At 42.8% G+C, this 24,054-nt stretch overlaps 1 protein-coding gene across 1 annotated transcript in view; it reads right to left on the minus strand.

Moving 5' to 3' along the window:
• Positions 1 to 24,054, minus strand: part of LOC118829639 (death-associated protein kinase 3-like) — a 180,530-nt gene that overhangs the window by 6,835 nt on the left and 149,641 nt on the right. Inside the window, exons 8-11 of the mRNA XM_036736577.1 lie at positions 15,308 to 15,437; positions 6,886 to 6,934; positions 6,305 to 6,331; positions 1,164 to 1,316 (exon numbers count right to left, since the gene is read on the minus strand). Coding sequence (XP_036592472.1) covers positions 1,164 to 1,316; positions 6,305 to 6,331; positions 6,886 to 6,934; positions 15,308 to 15,437 — 359 coding nt within the window. The remainder of the gene's footprint in view (positions 1 to 1,163; positions 1,317 to 6,304; positions 6,332 to 6,885; positions 6,935 to 15,307; positions 15,438 to 24,054) is intronic.

A 24,054-nucleotide genomic window follows, 5' to 3' on the forward strand; every position in this document is an offset into this window, starting at 1 on the left:
TGATGGAGTCGATAGAGCATTGACCCTGGAGTCAGGAGAACCTGAGTTCAAATCTGGCATCCAACACTTACTGGCTGTGTGGCCCTGGGCAAGTCACTTCACCCCACAACCTCCAAAATCTTTTTAAAAAATGTTTAACAACTGACTTTTAGACAGGAAAGAAGTGCTCAGGGCACACTTTTAAATTCAATCGGCATTGTTAACATTTCTCCATCACTTTCTTTAAGTCTAGATTATCAACAAAAACAACAGATCAAACCCTGATTTGTAGCTTTTTCTGATTCCAAAGTGTAAATGTTCATGCTGGAAATTTAACAATTGGCTCTTGAGTCAGCTGGGCTGGCTCTAAAACACCCCTGATTACAGCTGTGGACAAACCATGAAGTTCAGCTGGGGTTGCCCTGTGCGTGTTACTAAGCCACACTGGTTATGTGGCAGTTCACAGAATGATATATTGTGCTCAATAGCTTTCCTACAGCTTAGATCCACTAAGGTAATGCCATCTATAAAGCATTCTGTAAACCTTAAAGGTTGGCTGGTTAGATACAGATTCCTCTCTCTTTGAGTAAGGAGCTGGCTGGAGAAAGGGCACTCCATGGTGAAGGGGACTCCCAGGACAGAGTAGGCAAGGCTAAGCAACTGCCCTTCCTCAGTCAGAAATCTCCCACCCACTCCCTGACAAGCACAGATTGAGCTTGGGGGTGAGGTGGGGTTCTGAAGAATGGTGCCTCTCACTTTCTCCCATGCTGTCTGCACCTTGGTTCTAAACCCTCCACCACCCAGCCCTGGCCCCCTTTCCTAAATTTGCTGGTTGAAAATATTACCACTTGATCTTAAACTGCTCAAACCCCAAACACATCTGGAGACAGATTGAGCATTAGAAAAACCCAGGCTGGCTTCCAAAACCCATACACAATTATATACATTTCAGTATGAAAAGAACGGCAACAAAAAAGCCTTGAGTAAACAGGTTGAATGACAAGTCTCAGCCTTGTACACATTTTCCAACACCTGCCCAAACAGCCACAATGCCAGTGATGACAGACCTCTCTGCTCAGTGGGTCCCATGCAGGTGGATAAATTAACACTCCTTCAGCAGTCAGGAGAGTAGGTACAATGAAAAGGAGGGGGTTGCTGCCTGATAAATTCTTTTAAAATCTCACCTTGTTTCTTTAACCAGGAGCTTCCGAATGAAGTCTTTGGCTAACTCGCTGGTCTGGCTGAAAAATTCCTCATCAAAATCATAACTCACTGCCGTGATGTTTGCCAACGTCTCCTGCTTTGTGTCTCCAAGGAAAGGTGAAGCACCACTTAACCTGAGCACAAAAAAAAGAGAGAACCAAGTGAGTTCAAGCATGAAGTGTGAGAAAAGTGATATAAATCTCTCCCTTGGAATTTTCATAACTTTTTTTTAGTTCTCATGCATTTTCATACAAGAGAAACAAGGTTGTCCAAAAGAAACCAATCCCACTGGAAAACCAAAGTGGATGAAAAGTACGCGTTGATCAGATTATGACATGCAGTTGGACAGGCAGCCCATACAATTATTTATGTAATAGTGTTACAGACAATAAGATGGGCGCAGAATTGAATTGGAAGAGGAAAGAAGGACACACCTCATTGAGGAAGCTGAAGAGCACAAGCAATGGGCACAATCTTGCACAGCCACAACAGCCTATGTTTTTCACCCAATATCCTTCTAGTGAAGCTATTTAGTTGTGAATCATGAAATACAATGATTATTGTTCAGCCATGTCCTACTCTTCATGACCTCATTTGAGATTTTCTTGGCAAAGATACTGGACTGGTTTGCCATTTCCTTCTCCAGCTCATTTTACAGATGAGGAAACTGAGGCAAACAGGGTTAAGTGACTTGTCCAGGATCACACAGCTAGTAATTCAGGTCTTTCTCACTATAGGCCTGGTTCTCTATCCACTGTGCCATGTAGTTAACCATAAAATATAATGACACAAGAATTAAAATTGCAAGGGACCTGAAGGTTAATGAGAAGACACATACTAGTATAGTACGCTATGTATAGCATTATATAGAAGATACATACTAGTATAGTACTAACCATTTGCAATAAAAAAAAGACTTGTGTAGTAAGGAAGATAACAGATAGAAAGCCTGAATTCTTCATTAGAATCTATGAGATAGAACTAGAGGTACCAAGGACAACCATAAAATAAGCCATAGAGAAGGATGGCATAAGGTGAGAAGGCAGAGATGGCTTTTAATCTCTGCCCAAATGAGATATTGGAACCATTGAAGCCGGTCCTTTTACACAGTATTGTACTTATCTGGGTATATACTTTTCCTCCCTCCAATAGATCGTAGGCTCTCTGAGGGCAGGTATCCCACTTAGTGCCTCCAGCACTTAATTCATATTTACATAGTCCTTAAACCACTTTCCTAACAATGAACTTGTGAGGGAGGGAGGTCATTTTACAGATGAGGAACTCAGAGATTCTCAATTAAACTAGAAATCATCCAGAGATTCTGAATTAAATTAAAGTAGAAATGAATGTAGTTTTCTCTGGAAACTCTGTCCTATTAGCACAAATGCTGCACAGCCTGCCCACTCCATTCAATCAATCCTTAACTCTTAATTAAACACTTACCATGGATTCAGCCCTGTGCTAGGTACCACAGGAGATATAATGGAGCATAAAATACAGCCCCTGCCTGCAAAGAGCTTATGGTATAGTCTAGCTGAGCAGACACATGAAATAACTCAAATAATCAGAGGCATGAAATGTTAACTTGTGTATTATGTGAAGTGTGTCATTTCAACAGGATTAAAGATTTAGAGCTAGAAGGATCCTTAGGGATTATACGGTTATCCTTTCCACATCACGACTTTCCCCATCAAAGCTACCATATATTGTGGGTCGGCATAAGAAATTTAATGGGAATTTTGGGGGAGTTTTGTGGAAGCCTCAGATGACACTCGAAGGCTAGCAAATGACACAGAAAAAGTTTAGAAACTCAGAAATGCATAAAATATAGGTATTGTATAATAGCAACAAATTTTTCTTTTAATACCATAATAATTCCGACCTTTTCTGGAATGAAGGGAAATTTTACATGGATTTTCCAGATCACAGGGGCTCCATGCTCCTCACTCTCATGATGTGGAAGGGATAACTACATAGTTCAACACCCTCTGCTTATGGATGAAGAAACTGAAGCCCAGAGAGGTTGAAGGTCACAGTGAAATTAAATAACAGGCAGAATTTGAACCCTGGTCCAATGAGCCTGGAGTCAGGAAAACCCAAATTCAAATCCAACCTCAGACACCAGCTGTATGACCCTGGGTAAGTCACTTAACCTTGTTTGCCTCAGTTTCCTCATCTGTAAAATGAGCTGGTGAAGGAAATGGCAAACCCCTCCAGTATCTTTGCCAAAAAAACCCCAATAAACCCAAATGGGGTCACGAAGAGTCAGAAATGACTGAAACAACCAAAGAACCTCTTGCTCCAAGTCCAATGTGTTTTGTCCTTCCAGAATTGCAAAGGAGGGACCAGTGCAGGAAGGCTTTCTTGGGCACCTCACCCCCCACACCATCTGCTAGCATCTTACCTCTGCGGTTCCCTGGCATTTCCTCCTTATGTATCTTGTGTATGTCTACTTATTCACACTTTGCCTCCCCCAATAGAACGTGAGCTTTTAAGGCCTGCTCTAAAAGGGCTCCAAGCTACCTTCCCAGCCTATTTCTCACTTCTCTTACACATCAGTCAAACTGAGAGACCAGCTGTTCCCTGAACTCAGCATTCTAACTTCATCCTCTGTGTATTTACATAAGTCATTCCCCACGGCTGGGAAGTGCTCCCTCATCATTTCCACCTTTCCATATCCTTTAAGGCCTGGCCTCCCTCTTCGAGCCTGCCCTGATCCCGCCCAGTCAGCACTGTTCTTTCTCTCTCTCTTTCTCTCTCCTCAAATAACCTTGAATTTCTTAAATTTCTCGGTACACGTTTTATCCCCACTGGAGCTTGGGAGCCGCTGGAGGGATGTTTTGTTTCCCTGTTTGTAGACCCAGCCCTTGGCACAGAGCCCTGCACCTATTGGGTATTTCACATAAATGTTTGTTGAATTGAAACCAGTTGAGGAATATGGGTTACAGACTCTGGCAGCAGGGGATCCTAGTGTTTCTGCAAGGCTTTCTGGGTGCTCTGCCTAGCACCTTAGCTGAATTCCCCCATGGCTTTGGGGAATGTGTGTGTGTGTGTGTATGTGTGTGTGTGTGTGTGCATGTGTGTGTGTGTGCGCATGCACCCACACACATGTGCTCCTTCTTCTGCCTCCCTAGGGTGACTGGGTGAGACTCTGGGGCTCATTCCTCTTCCAATTGCTCCCAATTGGCTCTGGGCAGGGAAGGTTAGGAGCTAACACTTTCCCATCACCTGGAGATCTCTGGCACAAAGATAATGGTTAAACATTTGCTGACTGATTGAATTCAGGCTTTAGTTTTAAAGAGAAGGTAATGTCTGTGTTCATTTCCATCAAATGATTCCTAGGAATCCCTCTGAAATGCCTAGATGCAGGACATTACATAAAGGGAGAAAAAGTGAGATAGAAAGGAAAAGGACAGAGATCAATGTGTGTGATCATACCTGGGGACAGAGTGGGACACCCGTCAGCACAGTGTTACTTTAAATAGGGACTCAAGGTCTTTCTATAGATCAGTGACTCTAACCGAGTGTACGAGTTGTCTCTCCCAATAAACTGTAAACTCTTTGAAGGCACAGGGGCAGCTGTTTCATTTTTGTTGTTGTATCTCAGGTTCCTAATGTGGTACCTGGCACACCATAAGCATTTAATAAATGCTCGGTGATTGACTTGGTACTCACTTACATCATTTGGACCACTTCTGCAATCACTATTAACCAAAAGAGCCACAGATTTGCTGTCTGCCTTGGGGAGTCAAGTGTAATAATCCTAGTACAGAAAACAGGGCTCACGAAGAGCTGAAGGCTAAACGTGGCAGAATCAGATGCATGTGTGTGCACGTGTATGTGCAGACACACACACACAGAGTATTACTGCTCCAACTTGAATATCCTAGATTTAAAAATAAAAACACGTTTATCTAGTACCTTATAACCCCAAAACAGGAAGAGAAGAGAGAAAAAGAAAGTGGAGAGAGACATAGGAGGAGAGAGAATAGGAGATACAAGGAAGAAGGGGAAAGAAGAGAGACAAGATGGGGGGTAAAGAAAGAGGAGAGACCAAGAAAGGGGAGGGGAAGGGAGGGGGGAGAATGAACCCAAAGGTAAAGACTAGAACAATCCAATTTCCTTAACATAAGACGGTTTTGCAGCCTGCAGTGCTGGGGCCCTCTTTCATGGTTTTAAAATAAAATACAACACTTTTAGATTCTGACAGTAACTAAAGAAAGAGCTAGAGACAGTCAGGGAGAGGCTGATTAGTAGGCTCTCAGGGGCACTGTAGGAACTGCAGAGACAGGCTGCAGAATATTAATTGCCATTAATAACAGTGAGTAATCAATCTTGTGAGCAATGAGACCTACAACCTCGCTATGTGAGAAGTACTGCGGGAAGGCTGAGCTAAATGTCTCTCTTCTGCTCCCCCCTCAAAGCTAGGGAGGGGGAGCAGCCCTTCAACTGAACCTGGCTTTTTACCTTTGTCCTCACTCCCTAGGAACTCTTGTTGTTCAGTTATTTTCAGCTATATCTCACTTTTTGTGACCCAATCTGGGGTTTTCTTGGCAAAGATACTAGAATGGTCTGCCACTTCCTTCTCTAAATCTTTTTACAGATGAGGAAACTGAGGCAAACAGGGTTAAGTGACTTACCCAGGGTCACACAGCTAGTAAGTGTCTGAAGCCAGGTCTTTCCGACTTCAGCCCTGCTACTCTATCCACTAGGCTTCCCTGAAGCCTACCAGGGTACAAGACCTAAATGGGTAAGTTTTGTTGATCCTAAAGAAGGTACAGACTCATAGGTCTAGGGTTGGAAGGGACCTCAGAGGCTGTCCAGTCCAACCCTCTAATTTTACAGATGACGAAACTAAGGCCCAATGAGGTTAAATGACTGGCCAAAGATCACAGAGAAAGGAAGCATCAAAGGTGGGATCTGAACCCAGATCCTCTGACTCTAGTCAGTGCTCTTTCCACTCTATGAAGCGGCCTTCGTAGAGTGACTGGGTGAGACGCTGGGACTCATTCCTCTTCCTGTGGCTCCCGATTGGCTCTGGGTAAGGAGGGTTAGGAGCTACCACTTTCCCGCCCCACCTGGAGACCAGAGCTAGGACTGAAAGCCCCGCTGAGATACTTACAGTATGTAGGTGATGACCCCTATGCTCCTGCAAGACAAAAAGTAATGTGAATCAGCGGCTTCCTAAGTTGGAATCCCAGACCTTGTAGGGGACTCTTCCACAGAGTCTTTGGAGGACCATGGGACATCCCCATTGTGGTCCCCAGGTCTCTGCATCTCCCAGCCATCTTTAAGGAAGTTAGTCGCCTTTGGGGGATGGTGGATCAATTACTCTGAGCTGGGTACAGTTACATGGGCTCTGCACCGTATTCCAGGTCATTTATCTAAACTCCAAAGAGATAAATTTGATGTCTCCTTCCCCTCTTAACTTTTACCAAAGCGCCAACACCATCACATTCTAAATAGGGCTCAACGTTCATGCTCACTTCTCAGAACTGCTCACAATATATACAGGGGGAACATGGGAGGGAGAGTGCCCCAAGACATGGGTGCTTAGAGAACGGGATTACTGACATAGATAACTACCCCCAAAAAGTCAAGGGGATCATACATCTTGGGAGGACACTCCTGAGCTAAGGAGGCTGGGTACAAAGGAAGACTGAGCACATCCTAACCTGGAAGAGATCTCATTGGAAAACTTACCACATATCAGCCTCCAGCCCAAGGGGTTCGTAATTCACAATTTCGGGAGCTGAAAGAAGCCAGTGTTAAAGAATCAATAAAGTATAATGTGACATTAAGGTGCGTATCAGAGACTAAATGGTGTCCTCCCCACTCCTTAGGAGGAAAATTAGGCCACTTGCCAAAGACCTTCATATTTCAGAATATAAAATCATAGATTTAAATGATAATTACATTAATATAGTGCTTTAATGTTTGCAAAGCTCATTGTGAGCTCATCTGATCCTCACGAAAATCCTGTGAAATAGGGGCTACTATCTATCCCCATTTTACAGATGAGGAAACTGAGACTGGGAGAGGTCTCGATGACTTGCCCAGAGTCACATAGCTGCTTAACTATATGAGACCAAATTTGAACTTGGGTCTTCCTGACTCCAAGTCCTCTTCAAAGTCACCTAGTCTAACTTTCTCATTTAACAAGTGAAGAAACTAGAGACTATATATAGAGGTTAAATGACTTGCCCGGAATCACAAAGGTAGTAACTAAAGAGCCGTAATTTGAACTTGGGTCCTCTGCCTCCAAATCCTGCCTTCTTTCCACTATACTAAGGGGGAGTCCTGGAAATTGGAGGAGTTTAATGAGGACAGGGTACTTGAAACTACTTGAAATTCCTATGCATCTTTTAAGAGCCCAACTCAAATAGTTCTATGACATTTGTCAAGGACATTGATAAAACAGAGACTGTCCTGGGGAGGGTAATCAGAATGGTGAAAGGTCTTAGGTCCTTGCCACGTGAGGACCTAGGAGGATGATATTGCCCTCTATAGTAATAGGGGTGGGGTGGAGAGACTTAAGGGGAATGACAATGATTTCTATTTTGGACATGTTTAGCTTAAGATATCTACTGAACAAACATTTTGAGATATCTAAAAGGCAGTTGGAGATGAGAGATTGGAGGTCAGGAGAGAGGCTGATTTGAGAATAGGCAGATTTGAAAACTGTCAGCATAGAGATGGTAATTAAATCCATGGGAGATGATGGGAGATGATGAGATCACCAAGTGCAGTAATATAGAGGTAGAAGAGAAGTCCCAGAACAAAACCCTGTGCAACCCCTAGGTTTAGAGGGCATGGTCTGCATGAGGATCCAGCAAAGGAGGCTAAGGAGGATTGGTCAGATAGGTAGGAAGAGAACCAGGAGAGAGAAAAGAGTATCAAGGAGGATACAGTGATCAGTGTTTTCAAAGGCTACAGGGAAGATGGGAAGAATGAGGACTGAGAAAAGACAATTGGATTTGGCAATTAAGAGATCACTGGTAGCTTTGGAGAAAGCAGTTTTTGGTGAAATGATGAGATCTTACTCGATCATAATAGGTTAAAAAGAGAATGAAAGGAGAAAAAGTGGAAGCATATCCTCTAAATACTCCCCCTATCCACCCCAACATTTTAGAGCTTAATTCTTTCTTTCCTTCCTTCCTTCCTCCCTTCTTCACTCCCTTCCTTCCATTCTTTCTTTCTTTCTCCCTCTCTCTCTCTTTCTTTCTTTTTCTTTCTTTTCTTCCTTCCTTGCTTCTGAAAGAATGAAAAGATATAGGTTCTACCTCTGACACTAGTAGTGTGATACCAGGTAAGTAAATTACTTAATCTTTCTGAGCCTCAGGCAATTCTCTAAGGTGAAGAAACTGGGGATGGTTAGCCTGCGAATGAGAAGACAGGGCCCACTAAGTGATGGCTGCCTTCAAGGATGTGAAAGACTGCCATATGCAAAAGGGACGAAACTTGTTAGGGTTGGCCTCGAAAGCAGGCCAAGGAGAAATGGGTGGCTGTTGAAAGAAGCAAATTTTAAAACACTCCCCTCCCCACCACCAATTTCCTAACAATTAGAGCTATTCCATAGCAGAATGGGCAACCTTGGGTAGTGGGTGGAGTAGCAGGCTCCCCCTCACTGGAGGTTTTAGAAAGAAAGTGGATAATCACTGGTAAGGTATCGATTAATCAAAAAGCATTTATTAAGCACATACTACTTGGGGTATAGGCTAGATTAGATGATACCTAAAGTCTCTTCCACCCCTGCAGTTCTGTGATTGCTACTCAATTGGTCTTCATCACTAACTATCCTCTGGGACCCAGCTCAGGTTCTACCTCCTCTAGGAAGTTCCTCCTGACTGTGAAATCTTTATGTATCACTTTGTATTGTTCCCTATAGTTACGTGTATATTGTCTTTCCAATTTGCCGACAAACTCCTAGAGGGAAGAGGCTCCCACTGCCAGACTGGCCACAGTGCGATTTTTTTTTTCCATAGCAACTTTCAAAGCCCATCTACTAAGTTGTGGAGAAGGTGAGATAGCCTCAGCAAAGACAGTCACAATAATGAAACTGAGAGGTGGTATGGGTTTGAATCCTAGCTTTGTGACCCTGGGCGTGTTACTTAAACTCCCCCAGACTCAGTTTCCTCGTCTGCAAAATAGGGATAACGACAGCACCTGTGTCACAGAATTGTGAGGATTAAAGGAAATAATATGTCAAAGGCTTTGCAAACCTTAAAATGCCATGCAAATAAGCTATTTTATTCTTTACTATTATTATTATTACAAAGTCACAGATCCTTGACAGATTGCAATAAAGGCAGGGACCACTTTAGTGGGATCTCAGACAATAGGACTGGAACAGACTCATCTAATTCAGTCCTTATCCTAATCATGAATCTGGCCTACGACATACCTGACAAGTGGTCATCAGCCTGTGCTTAAACACCTAGTGATACACAGCATGAACTCCCTGGTACACTCTATTTCATTTCTGGTCAGTTTCATTTCTGGTCTGTTTCCTTCTACTAATCAGAAACATGTATTCTCCATAGATCCAGGCACAAGGCTGAGGTGTTACACAATAAATACTTATTAGCTGATTGGCTTATCAGAGGATGGAGCCTGTGGTGGAGGGGGACTGGAAAGGAGAGGAAAGGGGATGGGGGAAGAGGTGGGGAAAGAGAAGTTTACTCTGTTAGAAGGACGACTTCCTTTTTGCAAAGAATCCTGGAGTGCGTCACCACTTCCATTCACACCTCTGGATCAAAGGGCCTTCCTTCCCACTGTGGTCCCAGGGTCAAGAGTTAAGAATAAATTCCCACATGAAAGCTGTCTTGCATCCAGTACTTTTCTTCTTTTAGCTGCCTCAATCAGGGCATGGGCTAGAATGCTGAGCGGCCACCAGAGAATAGACTAGATTTAACTCTTGAGCTAACTAGCGGTGCAACTTTGGGCAATTATATAAGTCTCTCTGGGTCTCATCTCTAAAATGAGGATGTTAGACTGGACTAGATCAGGGGTTCTTAACTTGGGGGTCCATGAACTTGGATGGGGGGGAAACGACAGTTTTATTTCAATATAACATATTTCCTTTGTATTCCTATAAATTTTATGTATTTAAGAACAGTATTCTAAGAAATAAATGGCAGGTAGGTGGTGCAGTAGATGAATGCTGGGCCTGGAGTAAGGAAGATCTGAGGTCAAACATGGTCACAGACACTAGTTGTGTGACCCTGGGCAAATCACTTGATCTTGTTTACCTCAGTTTCCTCAACTGTAAAATGAGCTGAAGAAGGAAAGGGCAAACCACTCCAGTATCTTTGCCAAGAAAACCTCAAATGAGGTCACAAAGTGTTGGATGTGACTAATAACCACAAGAATTCTAAGAAGGGGTGCATAGGTTCCATCGGACTGACTATCCAAGGGGCTATGACACAAAAGAGGTTAAGAATCCCTGGCCTAGACAACCTCAGCTTGGAATGTACTCCTACCTCTTGACTGTCAAAATCTTTTTCTTATTTAGAGGCACAGCTCAGATGCCACCTTTTCGATGAAGGTGGAGCATCAGTTCATTTGAAAATGATCTCTTTCACTTCATAGTCATTTTGAAAAATTTGCATTGATATCTTTTGTTTTTACATCACCTTTATTTCCACAAATTCCTCTACCTAATGAGCCATCTCTTGGTAACAAAGAATTAAAAAAGAAAAAAAAAAGCAGTTCCGCAAAACCAGCCAACATATCAATTACGTCTATCAGTTTATGCAATATTCCACCCTACGGTTCCCTACCTCTACAAAGAACAGAGGAAGATGCATTTTCTCAACTCTTCCCAGAACCAAAATTTCTCAGTCATTATAATTTCGTAGAATTTAATTTTATGTTTTTATTCTTTCATTTAAATATCATTTTATAGTATTTTATCTGAATCTTTGCTTTTATTATATTCTACCTTACATGGTCTTTACTTGTGTATATGTCTTATCCCCTTCATTAGATTATAAATACCTTGAAGAATTCAGGAAAACATTGAAAGACTTGTCTGGACCGACGCAGAACAAAGTAAGCAGATCAGAACAGTCTACACAAAGGCTGAAATAACATAAATAAAAACAACACTAACATACCAGAAATGAGATTATATTTCATGTATTTTTGGCTAAAGGCCTGATGGTGAAACATGTGTCTGTTCTCTCGATAAGAGAGGTGTAGACTACGGGTGCAGAATACTGTACATGCTCTCATATGTAGTAGGTGGGTTGGTTTTGTTTAACTGTTTATTTTTTTTAACATAAGGGAGGTTTCCAAGAGTGAGAGAAAGAGAAGAGAGAGGGAGGGAGAGAGAAAAAGAGAGACAGAGAGAGAAAGAGACAGAGAGGGAAAGTGAGTGTGTTACTGGAAAGTGACCTGGATGTAAAAAAAAAAAAATCAGTTTGAAAAACTACAAAAGAAAGTTCTGTGAGAACAGGAACTGTGTTATTACTTTGCCTTTTTGTATTCAAGCACAGTGCTTTCCACATAGTAGGTGCACACTAATCAATTAATTCAATAAATGTTAATAAATTTAATTGAGATAGGGTAAGAGTTCTGAAAAGCCATATTATTTTTCAATAGCATACAAAATCTTCTACAGGGTGTCCCTAAGTCTGGACACATAGGAAATCTCATTAACATCTCATTAACTGTTTCACCAAAGACTCTGTGTTGTTCAGTGACTTCTTTTTCTTGGGGTATGCTAAAGGAGAAGGTGTACTCAGTGAAAATCACAGATGCAACACACTTGATTGAACACATAAAGAGTGAATGTGCTAAAATTGAGGGCAACGCATCGAGTTCACGTGAATCTTGCAAAGTACATCAACCTTTGCATCACAAATGATGGAAATCATATTGAAGATGTTATTTGTTAATATTCCAATTAGATAAAATGTTGTTGAAAATTTCATTCATTTCTTGAAAATATGCATTTTGGCCTATGTGTCCAGACGTTAGGAACACCCTGTATGGTCTGGCCTCAATAATAATAATAGCTAGCATTTATATAGCGATTTAAGGTTTGCAAAGTGTTTTACAAATATCTCATTTGACTGTCACAACAATTTGGGGAGTTAGGAGTTGTTACTGTCCCCAGGAAGAAACTGAGGTTGAGAGGGGTCAAGTGACTCGCTAAGGGTCACACAGCTAGTAAGTGTCCGAGGCCACATTTATTATTAATATTATCATCTAACACTTATATTGTGCTTACCATGTTTCCAGGCACTTTGCTAAGTACTTTATAATTATTCCCTCATTAGATCCTCACAATAACTCTGAGAGACCCAGATACTACTATCTCCATTTCGCAGATGAGGAAACTGAGGCAGAGGTTAAACAGCATGTTCAGGGTCACACAGCTAGCGTGAAGGCAGGACGTTAACTCGGGTCTTCCTGACTCCAGGTCCAGTTCTATCCACAAGGCCACTTAGGTTTTCTCCTACTATTTCCTATGTGAATCCTGAGCTCTAGACAGTCAGACTAGTCTAACTGCTGGACTCCTTGAATTCCTACTTCCACATTTTTGTACGTAGTTTCTCCTCTCTGGATTGCCTTCTGTACTCTTCTCCATTTCTCCTTCCCATGATAAGTGGAAGAGATCCCATCTTCCTTTCAACTCCTAATAGTCTTACTGTCTAGACCAGGGGTGATGACCTGAGGCCTTAAGGACGCATGTGGCCTTGCTTAAGGATTTAGAAGGCCACAGGTTTCCCACCCCTGGTCTACACCAAGCACTTGGTCACAGCATACACACTGCCTCCATTGCTGGCTGTAGGTAGCTGTCTTTGCATGCGTGTACAAGTCTAGCCCGAACACCTACCTTTGCCATTTTTTCCCAATCAATCATTTTCTCTCTCACTAAGAGTCTTGGGACTCTATTTAATCCTTTTATTGTTATTTAATTACTCACATAATTATGCCTCTGCTTTCCAATTAGATTATAAACTCCTCAAGGGCAGGGACTGGCTCCTGTACAATTCAACCAATGCAGCAAACATTTGTTGAGCAGCTGTCTTCCCAGTGAGTGGAAAGAACAGGAGGAATTTGAGAGGAGGTAGAAAAAAAAGACCTCCTTTCTGTTCTGTGATCCAGATAAATCCTGGTTTTCTCTTTTCCTCCCAAGTGACTCACCATCTCCCTTTGCTTGGGCTGGCTCCCATGCTTTTCTTCCAATGTCTTCCTCCTTATCTCTGTCTCATGGAATCAGTCTCTTCTTCTGATGGGCAGTTCAAGTGCCATCTTCTACATGAGGCCTTCCCTAGTACCCTCAATAGCTAGTACCCTACCTCTCAAACCAAGCTACTTTAAATTGAACCTTTGCATTAATTCTGTATAGATTGTATAGATTCTGTATAGATTGTAGCTGTATAGACCTGAATTAAAATCCAACCTCAGATAATTACTAGTTGTGAGACCCGGGGCAAGTCACTTAACCTCTGTCTGCCTTAATCCTACTGGAGAAAGCAAATGGCAAACCATTCTAGTATCTTTGCTGAGAAAATTCCATGGACAATATTGTCATGATATGGCCCACAGACTCATTAAGAGTCAGACATGACTGAACAACAACATCTTATAAATAGGGGCCATTTCATTCTTTGTACTTGTATCCCCAGGGACTAATAGAGAGCCTGGTAAATCGTAGGTGCTCAGGCTAAATTATTTGTTGGCTAATGCCTCATTACTGCATCCAGATGGTATCCCACATGTGGGACACTTGAGCAGTCTCTGAGCCTCACCCCCCAAGTGTTGACTCTTTTATCAATGAATCAACGAGTATTTGTTAAGCACCTACGGGATACAAAGACAAATCCTCTCCCTTTGGGACACCTTTGGATTTCTCACAGAAACTAGCACTAAGCTTTGTTCATAGCAGGTGTACAATATTGGCTCTTTGTACTGGGGGGAGGGGGGGTCAATCTTGCCACCCATCTCAGTGGACTGCCTGGAACATTCTGTCCTCTCTCACTGTACGACTATGGTCAGTTCCCCCTCCTTCCTCCCTTTACTCCTTCCTTTTTTTCCAGGTCAAGGTTCTTGGAGGCAGCTAATGCTTGCATCTTCAGGGCTAAATCTACCACCCCAAACAGAAAGTAAACAACCCTCAATTTGTGTGTTTTCTCTTGTACGATCTAGGTTTTTGTGAATCCCCCTTCCTCACTGAAGTTCCTTTCCATCTCTCCACCTTAACAGCACCAATCTTGGAGTCAGAAGGCCTAGGTTTGAATGGCTTACTTAGTCATGTGTACATAGACAAATCAGTATCAATTCCCAAGACTCCCCATCTTTGAAAATAGGAATAATGATACGTGTGCTACCTGCCCACATGGCCATTGTGAGTCTCACATGAGAAAATCTATTCAAAAGCACATTGTAACTTCAAAATCTCTGCCCTGTATCTGGAGCAGAGGGAGATCCCGGAGGTGGCTTTGGATGCAGATGGCTTGTTCTCCAGGGGAGAGGGATAAGGCGTGTACCAGAGAAAAGAGGGCTATGGAGCCCTCCCACCAGCTCAATTCTCCCTCTGCCTGAAGAAAGGAATGGGAATAAAGAAATGGGAGGTAAGTAGGTGAGTGGGTGGATCTGGCATCTGGTAGATGGTTGAGTTTTTTTTTCTTTCCTTTTAGAAGATCAAAAGCTATTCCAGAAGGCTGAGTTTACTGGAATTCAGGAGGGTGAGGCTACTTTAAATCTGGAAAATAAGCCCCAGTGAGAATAAGGATTGGGGGGAAGGAGGAAGAAAGAGAAACTTCTCTTCAGAGAAGCTAAGGAGAGTTAGCTAGAGACCTACAATTCAGTGGTGGTGGAAGCATCATGGGAAAGGGAGGAACCCTCACCCTACTTCTGTGCTCTCCCCGTGCTCTTATTCCCTAAAGCAACAAGCAGAAACCCAAAAAGGCCTACATTTTTTTCCCCAAACTCACCCCAACCTCAGGCACACGCATCCTGAGGGGACATCACTCATTAGCATCCCACCTGGGAGGTGCACAAGGGAGGAGGGAAAGGATGCTTTTGAGAGGTCATAGCCTTAGCTCAAGAGGAAAGCTTTTTCTCCCTGTCTGACTCTTATCCTTTGTTGGGCCACAGAAACTAAACTTACCTACAAATTCTGGAGTCCCAAAAATGTTCTTAAACTCCACTCCATCTTCGATTTCATGAGCCAGGCCAAAGTCGATCAACTTGATGTGTGGAATGGGAATATTCTTATCCAACAGCATAATGTTCTCTGGCTACAGAACAAAAAGGGGGGAAAAGATGGTAATTAAGGCTCTGGTTTGTGTTTTTAGTTAAGGATTTGGGGCAGGGTTTTGTGTTCTTTTTTTAAGCTACTGAAACAGAAAAAAAATCCTAGCTTGTTTTTGTATCCTTAATCATCTTCTGTGAACTCGAAACAGGCCTAAGAGAGTATAAATATCCCAATCCCTAGGCTTTACCCGACTGCTGGGCTGACTGGGGGGTCTCTAGTCCCCCCTAGGCCTCTAAGTGGTTATCGGGCCAGTTCGCTTTCTTGGGAAGGGAGCTGTATAGTATAATGGAATCAAAACTAGACATGGAGACCATATGATTCAATTGGATAAGCATCTATGAAGTGCTCGCTATGGCTAAAGCCAGGGGGTAGCTAGGTGGCACAGTGGATAGACAGTACCAGACCTGGAGTCAGGGAGATCTGAGTTCAAATCCAGCCTCAGACACTGGGTAAGTCATTGAACTCCTATTTGTCTCAGTTCCTCGTCTGTAAAATGCGGACACATTAAGGAATGAAATGGCAAAGCGTTGCAGTGTCTCTGTCAAGAAAACCCCACGGATAAAGTCCATAGGGTCACGTAGAGTCAGACACAGCTGGACAACAACAAACGTTTAAGGCTAAGAAGAAGCGTGACATCATTGAAAAAGGACCAGCCTTGGTGTCAAGAAGAACACTACCTCGGTAGATGGTGCATTAGACTTGGTGTCAGGAAGACCTGGGTTCAAATCCCTTGTTAGATATTTACTAGCTGGGTGATTCTGGTCAAGTCGCCAAACCTCTGTGAGCGTCAGTCTGTTTATATATAATAACAGCTCGCCTTCTTATAGTGACTTAAACAAAGCACTTTACAAATGTTATCTCATTGGATCCTTACAACAACGGTGGGAGGTAGGTACTATTCTTTTTTCTTTTAATTTTTTTTGAGGGGGGAAGGCAGGGTAGTTGGGGTTAAGTGACTTGCCCAAGGTCACACAGATAAGCGTGTCAAGTGTCCAAGGCTGGATTTGAACTCAGGTCCTGACTCTTGGGCCAGTGCTCTACTCACTGTGCCACCTAGCTGCCCAGTAGGTGCCATTCTTATCCTCATTTTTCAGAGGAAGAAACTGAGGCAGACAGAAGTGATGTGATTTGCCCATAAGCACTAGACTCACCACAAGTATTTGAGCTCAGGTCCACCCGAGTCTTGGTCCAGCTGCCTCCAGATGAGGAGAATGATCTCAAGGACCCCTTTCCCCAAAATTTAGCTTATATGTATATTTTTATGTATGTTTGGTTTGCCTCTCTGATCAAATTCATATTCTCTGAAGGCAAGGAGTTTTCCATTTTCATCCTTGTATTTCCAGAGCCTAGCACAGTGCCTGGGACATGGTAGGCACTTAGTAAGTGTCCGCAGCTTGCTTCCAGCTCTAAATCTATGATTCCGTGATCCTGGGTTCAAATCCTGCATCTGGTAAATAGATGAGTCACTTAACCACTTGGCCCTGCTCAGTAGAAAGAGAACTGGGTCTAGAGGCAAAGGTCCTCAGGTTTCCTGCATGGAGCATTGACAGTCTGTCTTCCTGCCACTGTATTTCACACTCAGACATGAGAGAATTTCCTGAAGTAAACAGGAAGGGCTCTAAACATCTCATTGTCCCCCTTGACAGATGATAAAACTGAGACAGAGAGAAGAAAAAGTAAGCGAATAAGGATACAAACACAGGCCCTGGGCTCCAGTCCCAACTCTGCCTCGCACTAGCCAAGGGACTGACAAGTCGGTTACTCTTTCTAATCCTCAGTTTCTTCACCTCTAAAATGGGACGAGAGACTCGACTCGCTTCACGTGGTTATGAGGAAAGTGCTTCGTAAACACAAACTAACATTATTTTCGCTCAATTTTACAGTCTGTCAAACGCAGACCAAGAGATGCTTCGAGCATTTCCTGTTTGTTTTAGTCTGTCCTTTATGGCTAAGTGCAGCAGCAGGGGGAGGAGGAGGAAGAGATCTCAGTGAAGCCCTCCACTAATGTAGAATGGTTTCCCTTGCTTATCTGGGTCTGGCCCTTCCTGGCTACATCTTTCTCCATCCACCCAGCTTCCTGTTGACAGCTCTCCCTCCTCCTCCTGTTGCTGCCCATACGGTTTGTGTTTGTTTAACTAATTCTGGCTCCCAGCAGGACACAGGAAAGAATACACCTGATTTCCAGGGAAAATACCAGCTGCTGGGGCTATTTCCAGTCCTGTAAACAGCTGTGGAACTGAACTACACCAACCAGGGGGAGCCTGAATGGCCCGGCTCAGGACCCTTGCTTGGGAACCCTATGTTCACAACTGTCTCGTGCTTCACAAAATCCGAGGACACAAACTCTAGTTTCTCTCTCCCCTGAAGGCCCCCCAGCCCCTTTTTCTTCCTTCACACCCTTCTCTCCTAAGAAATCAGACAGGAAGCTCGCAGCCTCCCTAGATTCCCTCTGACCCCCATGAGCTGCTGGAAACTTTCACTTGAGGATGTAGACTATATCTCAGCTTCTTTTACTTAAAAACAAATAGCCCGTTTCCCTTTTGGAATTTTTAAAGCTTGTTTATCCCTTCTCTATCTGGGAGCCTCCTCCCAATTAGCTTTTCAAAATATACAGAAGTTATTTTCCGAAGGCAGCTGCTGATCTTCACCTGTGCTAAATGGCTGAAGACTTGATATCTTTTTGCAGGGGAAAAGGAGGGAAAGGGCAGCAAAGCCAAACCATAGTACTCTAGCCTCAGCTTTGTGCAACATTCCATTTGAACCCAAGCTGGGTGGCCATCTTTGGGGCCTCAGGTCTGTGTGTTCTGCAGAGTGGTGCCTGGCTTGGGTTCATAGGGGTGTGTGTGTGTGTGTGTGTGTGTGTGTGTATACACATAAATATAGACATATACATGAGATGTGTATATATGAGATATATATGAAGGGTATGTCACATACGTATGCATACATATATATGACATACATATAGCATATATATGAGGTGTGTATGTATATATGTGAGGGTGTATGATATCCCAAACATACAAATATGAGTTCTGACTATATGTGTACACATACGTATAGAAAGTCCTAAAAGTCTTAGAACACTTTAAAGCTAATAAAATTTAAAACATTACAAAGGCTTTTGGGACATGCTGTATAGTCCTAGCCAGGAATGTGTCTCTCACCACCACAAACACAAAAACCAGGGATTTCCAGGAAAAGCAAAGTCAAACCAGGTCGTTGCCTTTAAGAGAGGTTACTGGTTCATGTTCTTCTTGTTTTAAGTTTTTAAAATAAATTATTTTTTTCCAGTGAACAAAAATCTATTTTCTCTCCTACCACATCCCTTCCCACTCATCCCCACCCCCCAAAAATGAAGAAGGGTTACTGTTAAGGGTCTCTGCCTCTCCCTCACTAGTGCCTCAGATCATAGTCTCAGAGTGCTCAGCAGTCAGGTGTAGATAGACCAGAAGTTTCAGTACCAACTCTACCTCTCACCAGCTCTGCCAGTCTGGCCAAGCCATCTTAGCTTAAGTTGGTCCTCTGTAAAACAGGAATGATAATAGGAATGATGGCACTATCTTCCTCACGGAACCGCTATGAGGAGAGTGCTTTGAGTGAATGAATGAATGAATGAATGAATGAAAAGCACTTAAGTGCTGACCATGTGCCAACCCCTGTCCTCAGCACTGGTGGGACAAGAATGTGATACACAAGTGACAACAGGGTTCTGTTGAAGGGTGAATAGAAAGATCTGCAGGTCCTAAGGGTGCAGTGAAAGGGCAAATGGCAAGGCCCAGGGTCCTTAGGCTGCATCGGTAGAGAAGATGGCAGAGTCCGGAGGCCTGGTGAATATAGCAGCAGGGCAGATGGTAAGGACACAGCAGGGAAGGTGGAGAGGCCTGCTGGTCCTCCATCTTACTGAAAGAACCCTAGCTGATGACTCCCTGCTTATCCGAGGGGTCTGAGCTTCATTAATAAAACAGAATAAAATAAAACAAGGACCTAAGCAAGCTGATACTTTATAACCTCCCATAAGTGGGGTGTCAAGTTACTGAGCTACAAAGGGGGGAAGTAGGCCTGAAGGTCTGATTGGTGCAGGGATTCTGGGTTTCCTTTTGCAGGGGTAAGAATTTGAGGAGGAAATTTTGGGGGGCCAGAGTTCAGCCAGGAGGTGGGAAGAAGAAGGGAATATTTTGTCAGGAAGACAGGAAGAGAATGACAACTTGTAACAATTGCTCCAATGGGGCGTTCTGGATTGGCCTAGGGTGTAAACTATCAGAAGTATCACAAAGGCGTCATGGCATGGCAGATAGAAGACTGGCCCTAAAGTCAGGACGCCTGAGGTCGGAATCCTTCCTTGGAAACCTATTAGCTGTGTGACCCTGGGTGAGTTTGAATACCATCTCATCGTGCCACAGGGGACTGACCTCAACTTAATATTGTCCATGGGCTGAGATCTCGGAGGCCATCCAAGAGTAATGATCTCTATCACCATCAGGGACACCATAGCCAAATGCCTTAAGAAAAAAAGAAAAAAGAAAAAAAAATTCCCATGTTCCCTGGAACATCAAGGGAAAAAGAGAGGGAGAGACAAGGTGACCTCTAACAATAATCTCTCTCTTATGGCAATATGTTTTTCATGATTGAACATGCATAACCTTTATTAAATTGCTTACTCTCTCAGGGAGGGAGGGAAAAAATTTGGAACTTGAAAAAATTTTTAAATGAATGTTTAAAAATTGTCTTTACATGTAACTGGGGAAAAAGAAAATAAAATGTTATTTAAACAATAACTTCTCTCAGTGGCTGTGAGGCAATCTGCTTTGACTCAGCTTTCCCTGGGAATCCCTGCAGACAGGATGGGCCCACCTCCCCCAGCAGGCTGAGCAAATTCCCACAAGGCTGGGTCACCAGGCAGAACTTCTAGGGGCTTAGGCCACTACTTCTTCATCCTTCCCCCTCCCAGGAGACACAGAAAATGTACCACTTAACTCACAGGCTTCTGGCTCTATGCCTGACTGTCTTTTTCAGTGACCAGATACTATCCCTAGACTATCACCCCCTTCGTTAAGGATTTTCCCTCTGCACACTGATTTTACTTACTTCAGCAAATTAATCCATAACCTGACCATCATCTCCAAAAAATGTTTCTGCCCTCTTCTTCCCTTCTTACAGAACCCTTGCAAGGTGAGGGCTCACATTACAGAGGTTCTCTCTGTCTTCAGTCACCAGTCCTTTGGGCCTCAAGGAGTTGTCGGGATTAGGCAGAACTACACCCTACCTGTCATAACAATCTTGTACCCCAGGTACAGCCCAGAGAAGCCAACGTGCCCATTCGCATCCTGATGAGTTTTTGGTTCAGAGGTGCTGCTCTGGCTTGCCAGAGGGAAGTAGGTTCCAAAGGGTGTGACGTTTGTCAACTGATACATGCACACTCAGATGTATTAAGTCCTTGATTCTAATGCATACAAATAGAGGGGATGATCTTCCTGCCGAACTCCTGACAGGTGGGGGGAAACTCCTCTCTGGTTGTGGGGAGAATTAGAACGGCTGATACTGGGAAGCTTGACTGGGTTTCTATTGAATCACCTGTATGATAATGGATCCTGAGCCCTCCAAAGCTTTGCTCTGTGAACCTCCACTTTAATTCCCACTTTTTGGTGTAGACTTCATGACAAAGAAAGGCCATGATGGTCAGTAGAGAAGGAGGCCCCAGGCAAAGTGAAGTTAGAATCAAATTAATTCAACGGGCTAATGCAAGGAGGCACAACTTCATAGAACTTATTGCCAGGACATCAGGCTATTGGGGAGGGTTTCCAGAGACCCAGTTTCTTCCTCTCCCTCCTGAAAAGTGCAAGTTGATGCAGGGCCATGAATGTTACTGTCCTCATGTCACTTCCCTGGTCACAAAACTATATTCTCTTTTAAAAAATTGGCACATTTTGTTTTGATACAACAGGTACTTCCCAAACACCTCCCCAAAGTATATTCCCCCCGACATAGTTAAGTAACACACCCAATAGCATAACTGCATAAAATCCACATTTTTTATGTTGACCCTCGAGACCTCCAAATATGACCTCAGGTTCCTTTTCAGCTTTATCTACAAATACTCCTTTCATTCCAGTCATGCTTAAGCCCCTTCTTATGTGACTGGCACAAAATTATCTGCGTAAATGTTACATCCCGCCACTCCAAGTAGAACATAAGCCCTCTGAGTGCAGACACTAGTAGGGTTTGGGGAATTTTGTTTTTGTCTGTATCTATCCCCAGCCCCTAGCCCAATGCCTTTCACACAAAGTAATAGTTGCTTTATTAAAAGCTATTGGATTGAACTGAAATATAATCAGGACTTGGGCCAAACCTTAGCTCTTCCAGGAAGCCTTCCTGAACTAGCCTAGGCCACAGTGACCTCTCCCTCTGAATTCCTATCACAGTTACCATCCATACTAGTAAGCTTTTATCAGTATGCTCCATTAAGTGGTTCTTTCTGTTTCATATATATTAGTCTAGTTTTCATAATTAGACTGGCAACTCCCTGAGGGCAGGGCACATGTCATACTTCTCTTGAATATTCTGTTTTACTCAAATCGAGAGTCAAGGCTGCATGGTGTAGCAGAACACACGAATTTGGAGTCAGGAGGTACCTGGAATGGAGTTACTGTTGTACTGCCTCCCCCATTAGAAAAGCTATCTAAGCTATTGGGGCAGCTAGGTGGCATAGGGGATGGAGCACCAGCCCTGGAGTCAGGAGGACCTGAGTTCAAAATTGGCCTCAGACACTTAACACTTACTAGCTATGTGACACTGGGTAACCCAATTGCCTCACCAAAAAAAAAAAAAAGCTGTAGTCAGTAGGAAAATTTTTAACCAAACAAGGGATAGAGGCAATTTCAAAAGATAAATCAGACAATTTTGATCACGTGAAATTGAAAAGCTTTTGCACAAACAAAATTAATGCATTTGGCATAAAGAAGAAAGTGGTAAACTGGGGAAAATCTTTGTATCAAATATCTCTGATAAGGACAACAGAAATGTATCAGACTAAAAGTCATTCCTCAACAGATAAGTGGTTGAAGGATACAAACAAATGATTCTAAAAGAATTGTAAACTATGAACAATTGTACGAAAGAATGCTCCAAATCATTAACAATAAAAGAAATGCAAATCAAAACAATCCTGAAAAATTTCACCCCACATTCAGCAAATTGGCAATGATGACAAAATATAAAAATTGCCAATGTTGGAGGGGTTGTGGAAAGATAGGCACACTAGTACATTGATCGTGAATTAGTAAAACTATTCTGAAAAGCAACTTGGAATTATACAAGTGGCTAAGTGACCAAGAGATTCTACCATTAGGCACACACCCCAGTTTTAAAAAAAGAAGGTACTATGTACATGAAAATATTTATAGCAGCACTTTTTGTGATAGCCAACAGCTGGAAGGAAAATAAATGGTAATCAACTGGAGAATGGTTAAACAAATTGTGGTACATGATAAGATACAGAGAGGCATGGAAAGACTTACATGACTGAATCAAAGTAAAGTTGGAAGAGCCAAAAAAAAACCCACTACAAACAATGATTATATCCATGTAAATGGGAAAAATCACAAAATAATAAAAATGAATGTTGCAAAATTATAGAGAACGAGCTTATCCCCAAAGAAGAGACATGGGAAGACATGTCTTCCCACCCATTCCTTTGAAGAAGTGTCGAGGGTCCACTGGTGCATAACATTGCATATAATGTCAGATTTTTATCACTGTATTTATTAGTTTTGCTGAATTTTAATCTTTTTCCTATTTTCCTTTAAAAAAATCTTTGTTAATAGGGATGGCTCTCTTAGAAAGATCAAGGAGAGGAATACAGGTGGAAATCTAAAAGATGTAAAATCTAAAAGATAACAATAAAACTATTTTTTAAAAAGAAGGTAAGATGTTTGAGGACAAAGACTGGTTTTACCTCTATGACTGAGGACAACATTCTGGATCTCTCAAATTTTAAATCAATATGAGTAATTTGTATTTCTTGATTGTAAGTTCCTGCTGCCCTCTGGGGTCATCGGAGCCTGATCGCTGCAATGCTGCCTGGGCATTTCCAGCTATGGTCTTCTTCAGTTAGACACCCATCGCTGCTATTCTATCTCTGTGTTTTCCCGGAAAGCCCATTGGCCACAGCTGTGGCTTGGTGAAAAGCCTGAACTCCAAAACCACAGCCTCTGGCCAGCCGCCTAGGAGCCTCAATCTTTGTCTGGTTGCTGCTAAGAGGGCTCATCTTGTCCAACCAGGGAAAACAAAGATGACAACCCAAATAAACCTACCCTGTCTCAGGGCTCCATATATAAGGGATGGTCAGAAAACCATGAAAAATTCATTTTTTCCAAAGCCCTTAATACGTCATATGATTTCAGTTCAGGGCCAACTATGCTACTTAAATAGTCTCAAAAATAGCAGTAGTTTCTTTGGGGAGGTGGGAAATGGGGACAAGTGGTAGGGATGCCTTTTTAAGATAAATAAAGTGCAACAGCTCCATAGAGCCTACTCTTCATCACTTCAATATGTGGACCAGAGATAAATGCTACACCTAGTCTCAAGGAGTCTCCTTGGAA

This window comes from Trichosurus vulpecula, chromosome 8 (genome assembly GCF_011100635.1).
Source record: "Trichosurus vulpecula isolate mTriVul1 chromosome 8, mTriVul1.pri, whole genome shotgun sequence".
Classification (NCBI taxonomy): domain Eukaryota; kingdom Metazoa; phylum Chordata; class Mammalia; order Diprotodontia; family Phalangeridae; genus Trichosurus; species Trichosurus vulpecula.